Source organism: Prionailurus bengalensis, chromosome B4 (genome assembly GCF_016509475.1).
Source record: "Prionailurus bengalensis isolate Pbe53 chromosome B4, Fcat_Pben_1.1_paternal_pri, whole genome shotgun sequence".
NCBI classification, from domain to species: domain Eukaryota; kingdom Metazoa; phylum Chordata; class Mammalia; order Carnivora; family Felidae; genus Prionailurus; species Prionailurus bengalensis.
In genome coordinates this window covers 46,798,294-46,808,948 of record NC_057358.1, presented here as the reverse complement: position 1 = coordinate 46,808,948, position 10,655 = coordinate 46,798,294, and the positions used below count along the sequence as shown (strand labels likewise).

Below are 10,655 nucleotides of genomic sequence, written 5' to 3'. Positions count from 1 at the left end.
AGGACAGATGTCCTCCACACTGCCTGCTGCAGTGTCCTGCATCCACGTAGGAGGGTACCCAATAAAAGTTTAATTAGGTATTAACCCAGAGGCCACCAGGAGACTAGTATACACGAGAAGGCTCCCACAGCATGCAGGGGACAGGTCCACTTCCAGAAAGGGTCCACTGAGGCTATTCCTCATGGGATTTATGGTAAGGGAGACGTCTCTAATGAACAAGGCCACAGCACATACTCCTCTCTGGAGCCCCAACTCATCCACCCACTCACCGTTTCTCTTTTCCGTAAGGGAAAAGACACCATTCCAATGGCTAAGGAGAATGAGGATAACACACAAGCATGTTTCTACACATAATTTTTATTTGTTCTGCAACAATTCACATTTTTAATAGTGCTTCCTGACCATATACCAGCTGGCTCTTCTGTAGTATGGGCAATAAAAGTAGCAATTCACATTCAAGGGGGTTGGTATCAGCATCCCACACTGCCAAGGAGGAGTAGAGACCATCTATGGGATGGGGGGATGCCGTCTAGGATCGAAGAGGCTGTAAGGATAGCAAGGAGGAAAGCTTGGGCGAAGGAAGCCCCTTGCATTTGTGGAAGTCACTACTATCCCTAAGTGGCAGTCACGCTGGCCTTGCCGGCTCCCCATGTTGTGAGTGGGGGGAAGGGAGGAGCTCTTCCTATCTTAGATATCAGGTTGGGTGGGTGCCTGTAAGGAGAAGGAAGTGTGGGGACCTATCTGACAGACCAGCACCCAAGCTGGTCAGATGAAGCTCCCTCAGTCCTCAGCCACCATTTCTACCCTCTGCATGGCTGCAGGAGGGACGACAGCTTGTACTGTGTCTAGCAAAAAGGGAAAATTATAGTCAAAACAGCCTATGTTAAGTTAGTCTGTAAACACATCACGAAGAATGTAGGGATGTATGGTTTCCTAGCTTCCTCTTACATAGTTCTGGGACTCACCCAGCATAAACACAATCTTCTACCAAAAAGGATCCCCCCAGAGCAGGCCCTCCGTAAATGACCTTGCATTTTATTCCTCTACCTAAAGTGGCTGGCTTCCCACAGAGCCTCAACATGGTAGAGAACGAAGTTTAGGCATAGATGGCTCAGCCCAGGCCACAGGACCACAACCCAAGCTTTAGGTATTCAGTTGACTATAGATTAGTCCTTAGAATTATCTACTAGGCCAAACAAGATCCTAGGCTCTTCCACCCAAGTAGATTCAAACCCTAGAAATGAATCTAGAATCATCCCCATCCTCTTGGGTTTTCATCTAATTAATTGTTTCCCCAAGTTTACAACAAGCTGGACCCACACGCGCTTCCCAAAGTATTGAAACCAGATTTGCTTTCAGAGACTATGGCAAGGGGGTTTCCAAGAAACATCGCAGGCCAATCTGCTAGTGCTACCAAACTCGTGTTATGTCATAATGCCAACCAGTGGGCAAGTAATATACATCCCTTTAAATCTGGGATCCCTAAATTTCTGTAATCTCTAAATTTTCTGGACTCCCTTTATTAACACAAGCTAAAAACACAAAGGCTCAAGCAAAGACAGAACCTGAGTTGCACTCGGGCATGACCTACCAAAATTATTCAAGAAGAAAAGCAGTTCTTCACCGGCTAACGTGGGATTTTCTGCTATACAAACAATGATCTAGAAGTTTAGAAGAAAACTTAATAGAAGTAACATATGTATTGAAGAAGGAAGAAATAAGCACTGGAAGTAATTCCAAAGAACTTAATTATAAAATTTATAATATTTACATGGGAATTTCCCCAAAATACAGTGCTTCCAAGGCTCTACAAGGAAGGAGATGTGCAGGCAAAACGGTTGCACACTGGACTCAAGCAAGAGTAAAACTCCAGAAACAGCTTTGCTGTCATGCAAGCAAAGCAAAAATATCTCGGCAAGTGAGAGGCGATAAGGAGGATGCCCCGTAGGAGATGCTAAGAAAGCAGAGTAGAGATGAGGCAGGGATAAGGCTACCCACCTCAATCGTTCCTGACTTCACACACGTAAGGACCACACGCACACAAGCACTCCTGACGTTACTGCCGTGAAAAGGTCGTGATGGGCAGGGCAGAACAATCAAGACCACATGATACCATTGTTAGAGGTCGGTCCCCAACTATACTTCTCTGGCTCCCCTTCTGACAGGAATATGGTGGTGGTTATGGTAACTAAGAATATAGAGATGGAAAGTGTGAGGAGGGAGGCTCTGTATGATAAGAAAGTGCTGGATGGCTACCTCAGCCCCTCACTGCCAGTCTTCTCCCTGCTGTTAAAGTAGGGAAGAAGCCAAGGTACAGGTGGTGAGAGAATACAGAGGGAAATGACAAGTGGCCCTGAATACTGGAATGACAAGAGGCAGGGCACCTGACGTCTCAAGATGACCAAATAACCCAGATGTATTTCAGAAGGACAAGAAACCGGGTCCCTGAAGCTTAAAACAGACCTAGAAAATGTTCCATCACAATACTAATACATACACACGCGTGGCATGATGCAAAACAAAATGTTCTGGGGAAGAACTTCACTGGAATTTCCCAGTAAGAGTTTATAAATTAGACACACAAAAAACAACATGGAAGATTCACATTTGCATACTATCCACAGAGTGCCCAGAGGGGGTTAACGCAGGGACTGAAAACGTAGGTCAGATACCCCAGCCAAATGGATGGTGCTGTCATCAAAGAACTCTGATGCGCCTTCCAAAGTGCTTTGCAACAATTGCGCAGACGTGGTAAAATGAGGTTGAAGTCTTCCTTCTCTCCAAAGCACTGACTCTGCGCTGATGGGGGAGAGAGAGTACCACCCTGCTCACTTCTTCTGAGACTGAAGATTCCATCAGACTATATCTAGGGGAAAGAGCACGAGTATCAGAGACTTTATTTTTTTCATGGTAGAGAACTGGAGGAAACCTAAAGGTCAGGCTATTCCTCTACTTTTCTGTCCTTTTGTCTAGCCCCAGTAGTTCATAAGTCTTTCCGGAAAGGTGCAGAGACTTTACCTTTTTCCATGACAAACTCATGAACACTGAACTAGACCACAGTATTTGAGGGGTGGGGGATTAGCATTTTGAGCAAGATAATCCTCCGGAGTAACCGCCACAATCACTGCATGACGTTAGCACCACTAGGCCCAACCCAGAAAATTAAAGTAGAAGCCACCCACCTCAGTCACTGAGACGGTGAAAACCATGAGCCCACACTTCCAAATGTCCCCTAAGGGAGATGGTACCATCCCCAGCTAAAAACAATTGAATATTTCTGAATGGTCATGAAGCACCCTGAGAAAAGAGTGCTGCTCTAAAACAACTGGTTCTTGACACCCAAGAAGACTCCCACTCTCCCTACCTTCTAGAGAACAAAGTCGGAGTTGGTAGTATTTGCCCCAAACCCTCAGTGGTAACCAAGTATTTCTTTCAGAAGCGATTCACCTGGTAGGGAAGATCAACAAACTTTATCCTAGAGAGGAATCTTCGCAGCTCCCCGCGGCCAATTTTGGGGGTGGTATCCTCGAGTTGGACCACCTGGCCTTCCATCAGCGCCCACCGTAGACTAAGCTTGCTGACCACCAGGGGTGCTGGGTGGCCTTCGGAGCTGGGCCCTGTTGTCCTGGTAACATAAAAGGCATCTTTCCAGAGGTCGTTAATTCCAACTGAGGAAGGACAAAAACAAGAGCAATTAACATAAAGACCAAAGACTTCTGCTAACAGGAGAGTGGCTCAGTTCAGCAGCTAGATTCATTCATTCATTTACTCTTCCATTAATTCATACACAAAGTTTATTGAGCACCTAATAAATGCAGGGCACTGAGCTAGGCAGTGGGTGCACAGTGGGAATGACTGGTGGCCGGCAAACCAGCACATTCCTCTCGGTCTCTGAACCTTTCCTTCTCTGAAGCTGTTTCCAAGAAAACCCCAAATCAGGAAATGAGGATATGCCAACTCTGGTGACAATTTGGTAAAAAAGTGAGCACGACAAACTAGAACTTCTGAGAATCCCTGGACTGTCAGTGCGTGGTCACAGAAGCTATGTGCCTCCCCAGTGGTTATTTGGCCTCATCCTTAAAACAGGGATCATAAAAATGGTCTGGATTCTTAATCACCATCATTTAGCCCTCACTGAATAATATTTGATGCTAATATTGAGAAACGGCTCATTTAGATCCAATCACAGGATTCTCCCCCACCCCGGCCCCCCACCACACACACAGCCAGCAGGCCAGTATGCCTGCAAGTTCCAGATCAGGTGTTCTTCCCGATGTATCTCAACAAACTGAGAGCCACAATCATTGGCTTTAACTTCAAGGCAAATGAGTTTGTGCACAGTGAGCCAGTCTGTGAATGGCAAGAGAACACAGAAGTAAAGGAAAAGGGGCCAGTCTGGTCTTCCTCTCCACAATACCCACAGCAAGGACTACAGACTCGCTTAGGCCAGAGAGAGGCAAAGGATCTCGGTGGAGGAGACCATCAGACACTTCCAGACCAGGAGGTGGCAGTGGCTGAGTTTCCAGAGCTTTGACCACCTGAATCACAGGACTCCAATACAGGATCCAGATTTTGCTGTATGGTATTATTTACATACATATATAAAGCTGAGGAATACTTCTAAAATGTTAATAGCAATTATGAGTGGTCAGATTCCGGCAAAATTTTTTTTTTTCTTTCTCCTTTGATTTTTCTCTTGGCAGCCACTTCTACGCAATGGGCATGTTTACTTGTACTAGTCAAAAGAAAGCCTCCCACTGAGCCTAAACCAATATCCTGGGGACAACATGCTACCTCCAGCATATCCCTCACAGTTAATTCTAAATCCTAAGCTCTTGGAGGGTCGGGAAACCAGTCTTATTTGTATTCCTAGCACCTGGCATGGTGCCTGACATACAGGTGATGCTCAGTGAATGTCTGCTGAAGGAGAGGCTGTGGGAATCACATCCCCCCAAGAACCTCTGGGACATGGGGCTGCACTGGCCCTCGGCTTTCAGGCCTATTCAGAGAATTGGGTCCTCAGCCTGTGAGCCAAGTGCTCCTCCCAGAGGAAGCACTCCGGCCATGGCCCTGGGCACCAGGGCGCCAGGGAAAATGCATGGGAGTGCTCAGCTGTCATTTGAAAGTACACATCCCTCCACTGGTAGGACAGTGATACCCTCACACACAACAGCCGGCACATCTCCTCCCCTCGCTGTGCACGCAGTCCCCACTGTCACTGGGACTCACCCTCTGAAGCCGTCACTGTGCCCGTGGCATTGGCCAGATCGAGAAGAAGAGAGGGGAATGCTGGGTGCAGGAGGTAGAGGTGGTGAAGGCTGGGTGGCCCAGTTCCCGGGATGGTGTCCTGACAATGAGAAGCAAAACGGAAGAATGCAGGTAACTCTACGTTCCCACATGTCAGGTCCTCGGACGAAAAGGGCAGAGGGGACAGTGATTACTCACTCCTCTCTGATGCTATGACCTGACCCCAAATACAAGCATGTGTTTGAGAAAAACTCCCATATAAAAACTCCACATATTTCAAAGGGCTCAAAACAGACTAACCACTAATTTCTTCAAACCACTAGAGCTGGAAAATGCCCTCTCCCTTATGAGAAAAAAAAGAACGGAAATGTGCATGCCCCAGGAGAGAAGTTTGACGGGGCGGCTCCCAGTCTTCTGCCCGTGGAGTATTACAACACCGGGTCATCTCTTGCAGTAGGTGGGGCTTTGTGGAGACAAAATGTATGTTTGAAAAGACATCTGTCTCCTCTCACTGGATATTAAAGCCAATTACAAGTGTCAAGCTCAAATCCACAAAACTCTTCTCAGTTCCTGAAATAAACAGAGCATTGGCCACACAGAAGCAAATCATTAAAAAAAAAATTCCAAGGCCCAAGTGTCAGTCGTCTTTGCAGAAGACGTGCACATTGGCCCTTCCTTTACCGGTGTGACTTTCGCGGAAGGATGACATTCCATTCTGGCACGTGTGCAGCCATTCGGTTGTTAATGCACAAAAATACCACGGATGGGTTAGTAAATGCCTGCTCTACCAAGCTCCTCGAGGACCTCCCCTCCCCTGGGAGCATCCTGGGGCTCTGCTAGTGGAGGAAGTGGAACCCCATATTCTTAGCATAAGAAGTCCACTGAGTGAGGAGAAACACAGGCGGGAAGCCTGTAGCCACGCTCCCACCACCACACAGAAGAGGGCGTTTTCCACACACACGCTCAGGAGCCCAGGCTTGAGAGGACAGACCTCTGGCTCTGTCCACGTGACAAGCAAGGAGTCAAACTCCCTCCTCACTGCCTAGGGAATGGAGCCCAAATTCCTAGCCTGAAAACCAAGGTCTTACGGCATTTAATCCAAATCTGCCGTTTCCAGCCTCTTCCTACAATTATTTACCTGCCCACCCATGCTTCAGCAACCTCTACTGCCCTTGCCCTCTCTAACCTCTGCCAACCTATTTCCCCCTTAGACTGCCTAACAATCCCTGCAGCCCATTTCCATGCATTAATACAATTCTCAGCCTTAGGTCCCACACCTAAATGCCACCCCTTTCACAAAAAGCTCTCTAACTGCCCCAGACAAAATTAATATCCTCTCCTTTTGTGCTTCCACCTAAACCTCTTATTTGTGCTTCCTTTGCGGCATTTGTGACACGCCTTTGTTTTCTGGTTATTTATAGACACTTACATTTGAGAGTCACTTGCTCCAATCCCCTCATTTTATTAAATGAGGAAACCGGGAAGTTTAAAATGTCAGGCAAACTATTCGTGGGCACACGTTGGGGCAGAACAGAATTAGGACTAAAACCTAGATTTTGGGTAAATCTGATCCTCAAACTGGAACATATTAGCATCTTCACTGACAGATAAAGAGCATGAGGCTCAGAAAAGTGAGGTGGCTCGTCCAAGAGTGCACGGTTGATGAACTCAGGGCTCTTCATCCTTTGGGGTCCCCCCCCATCTGGGGACCATCTGCCTTCTCCTCTAGAGGACCAGCACTCTTTCCAGGCTATCCTTAGGTCCCTACAGAGAACACGGCATCTGGCGCAGAGTGAGTGCTGGTCAAGACGTGTTTAATTGAACTCATTCAGGGTGGGTCTTACCAAAAACTCCCAGGCACCTAATACAGGTGGCACCCTGCCTCATCAGCCCCACTGAAATGCTGTGTATAGCACTTAAGACATTCCAAAATCTGCCTTCTGGGCATAGGACCCTCTCTCCCACACTTCCCCCGGGTAAACCCTCAACCTCAGCCTCAGCCTCATCATCCTCTCCAACTGCTTGCCATCCCAGCCCCACACCGTTTCTGCAGGCTCCGTTTATTCGCCTCAAAGCCCAGCCTCACCCTCCATGAGACCTCCTCTGCCCATTCCAGACCAGTCACAGTTAGTTCTCTTCGACTGTGGCACAGATGGATCATCTGGAAATCTGGACCTTGTGGCTTTAGAAGACCTATCCTTTATCTAGCCTCCCACTGTCAGCAGCCAGGGGCTGTCGGCTTGCACAATGCTCGGCCGAGAGGAAGGCCAGGGCAAGCAGCGCTCAGGAGGAAGCAGGGTCTTGCCCTGCCTGCTCGAGTGCTGCTGCTGTGATCCACCCCCGCCCCCCGGAAGCATGGCGGCTCCATGGACCCCCGCAGGCCCAATCAGCCCAGCAGAGCAGTTATCACCTCACCAAGTGACAAAGGCCCCCATCCCCCAGGCCCACTTACAGAACTGGGAGATACCGCCGCCGACATCCCCTCGGCCCAGAAGAGGAAGACAGACTTCTGATCTGAAGTAACCGCCGAGGTGGTTGGCGTTTCCTTCATGTGGCAGGGAGCATTGTAGGTCCAGGTAACAGAGCCCGAGTCCCCATCCACCACCATCATCTGCAGAAGAGGAGCCTGTGAGTACAGCCCGTCTCCAGAAAGGCAGCAGGCCAAGAAAACACACAGAGCAAAGAAAACCCGCAGAGATCCAAATAACACATGTATTAACAGGTTGAGCTTATTACATGTGAACAAACTGGGTGTTCGGAGAGCATTATATAAGGCCTAGGGACCAAGCCCCACTTTTCAGCAGCCGTTGTCTCCATTTTGTAGAGTGTAAAGGATTGTAGAATTCTCCAGTGGGAAGGAGATGTTAATCATCTGATCCACCTCTCATTCTCAGGGTGAGAGGGTGGAGGCCCGGGACAGGAAGGGACTCAGATTGTTCAGGGTCTGTGACAGTGCTCCGACAGAGAGCGGCCCTTGGAGGGGAGCACCTCCTCCCGCTCCTTCCCTCCCGCCACTGCAGCCACCACTTTAGGGAACAATGACTAAGTGGACGCAAGTCCTATGGGCTGTGCTAAAAGCTTTCTGGGTTTGATGATGTCACGGCACATGTAGCTCAGCCCCAGGGTGGTCTCAAATTCAAAAGAGCACATCTAAACAGATGAACACATAAACTAAGAGATTCACTTAGTTTACTTAGATTTACTCCTCAGCTGCGTCTCTCAAAGGACAATTAAGGGGCCTGAACTCATCATCCCTGACACACTGCTATCTCCTTTTCACCCCAAATACCTCATACCTCACGGTTTTAGAGCCTCTTCTCGGCCAAAATCCACAAGAAACTCCCCATCCACCTCTAGCCCCTGTCTTTATGGCCCTTCTCCTCAAGGGTCTGTTCTTGGATAAACGGAAGGACTGTAGCTCTGGCAACAATCACTTCCCTATTCTTCCAGCCTCTGGGTCCTGCCCTTCTTTGTCCGTGCTCGGACTCTGCCTCATGGAAGGTCCTGGAACCGCACAGAGGGACAAACTCCCCTGAGCCAGCAGTTCAAGATTCCCTCCGGCAGTCTGAGGAGAAAAGTCTTGAGACACCACACTAAAAAATTTTATCCAGTCACACATATTATTTAGCTGTCATAATAACCCTATGAAGATAGGTGATACTCCCACTTTATAAAGCGATGTAGAATCTGCAGTTGGGTGAGATTATGTAATTCACCCAAGGTCACTAGCAAGTAGTGGAGCCAGGATTAAATTCCAGGTTCAAACCCTCAGCATCTCAGCTCTTAAGCAAGCTACATATCCCCTTCTCCCTTAATCCCGCTGGAATGCCCATGGAAATTCCAATCTCTACCTGAAATCTTTTTGAAACACAGCCAGACATCGCTTCCTTCCTCGACAGCACTGCTGGAACTGCTCCCTGAAGTGATGCTTCTATCATCGGCTCTGTCCTCCACTCATGACCAAATAACCCTACTGCCTCCAATACATCACCTAAATTCTGCAGCCTTGCTTTTCAGGGCCCTCCATCATCAGCTGAGCTCACTCTGATCTCTCTGGAGGAAATACCCCTTGGCCTACCCTTATATACCGACCCAGCAAACCACTTCTCTGCTTTCATGATTTGAACATCTCACCTGCAACCAACATGAAGCACCTCTTGACTCCTTGCACTCTATCTGCTCCCCACGTCCCCATGGCATTGTGCAGACCTCCTTTACCTACCCACCACGATGTGGTAGGGCTGTGTGCATACAGGCACCCCAAAGACTATGAACTACACAAAACCAGGACCTTGTCTTCATTACTGCTGTGCCTCCACAGACATCATCTGTGCATCTGGCACGGAACTTGGCAGATATTAGAGGAGATGATTAAGTGTTGTGTTTGCTCACAGGGAACAGGGCATAATATATAAATATATATGTTACAGTAAAGATAAACTGAAAAGACTGGTCAGTTATAAAAAAGAAATTTTAAAAACTCTAATTCTCCCTGTAATAAGAATGAAAACTGTCTATCCAATCATTATAACCTCATAATATGCAACCTCACATAAAATCAGGAAGACCTATGGAACATGCCATACCATTCTGTCTCTGGGCCACTGGTGTCAGTGTTTCTAACCTAACAAGCCTTCCCAACCACCCTTCCTCATATAAATGTGGTTCAGCTTTCCAGGTTCTGCTCATCATCTTTCCCTCCTTTGTTAAGTCTTTCATAACAACCCAACCACCCCAGATATCCTGCCTTCTCTGAAATCTTGGGAAGATATGTACTGAAGTACTAAGTTCATTTATGCCTGCCTTTCCCCACCAAGAGACTTCAGAAGGTTCCTATTGCCTAACTGTGAGTTAAGAATCCAGAAAGGGGGTGGGGAGGGCGGCGGGGAGGCGGGCAGCACCTGGGTGGCTCAGTCGGTTAAGCGTCCGACTTCGGCTCAGGTCATGATCTCGTGGTTTGTGAGTTCGAGCCTCACTTCAGGCTCTGTGCTGACAGCTCAGAGCCTGGAGCCTGCTTCAGATTCTGTATCTCCCTCTCTCTCTGCCCCTTGCCTGCTCACGCTGTCTCTGTCTCTCAAAAACAAATAAACACTAAAAAAAAAAAATTTTTTTTTAATTTTTTTTTTTAACATTTATTTATTTTTGAGACAGAGAGAGACAAAGCATGAATGGGGGAGGGTCAGAGAGAGGGAGACACAGAATCTGAAACAGGCTCCAGGCTCCGAGCTGTCAGCACAGAGCCTGACGCGGGGCTCGAACTCACGGACCGCGAGATCATGACCTGAGCCGAAGTTGGCCGCTTAACCGAGTGAGCCACCCAGGCGCCCCCAAAAAAATTTTTTTTAAAAAAGGAAAAAAAAAAAACAATCCAGAAGTGGGAACTCACGTACAGGAAGGAAGTTAGCTAG

General features: G+C 47.9%; 1 protein-coding gene across 1 annotated transcript in view; it reads right to left on the bottom strand.

The window, feature by feature from the left end:
- Positions 1 to 337: 337 nt before the first annotated feature.
- Positions 338 to 10,655, bottom strand: part of FAM234B (family with sequence similarity 234 member B) — a 35,444-nt gene continuing 25,126 nt past the window's right edge. Inside the window, exons 10-13 of the mRNA XM_043564697.1 lie at positions 7,700 to 7,858; positions 5,230 to 5,347; positions 3,448 to 3,668; positions 338 to 2,866 (exon numbers count right to left, since the gene is read on the bottom strand). Of these exons, the coding sequence (XP_043420632.1) occupies positions 2,861 to 2,866; positions 3,448 to 3,668; positions 5,230 to 5,347; positions 7,700 to 7,858 (504 nt within the window). The 3' untranslated portion in view covers positions 338 to 2,860. The remainder of the gene's footprint in view (positions 2,867 to 3,447; positions 3,669 to 5,229; positions 5,348 to 7,699; positions 7,859 to 10,655) is intronic.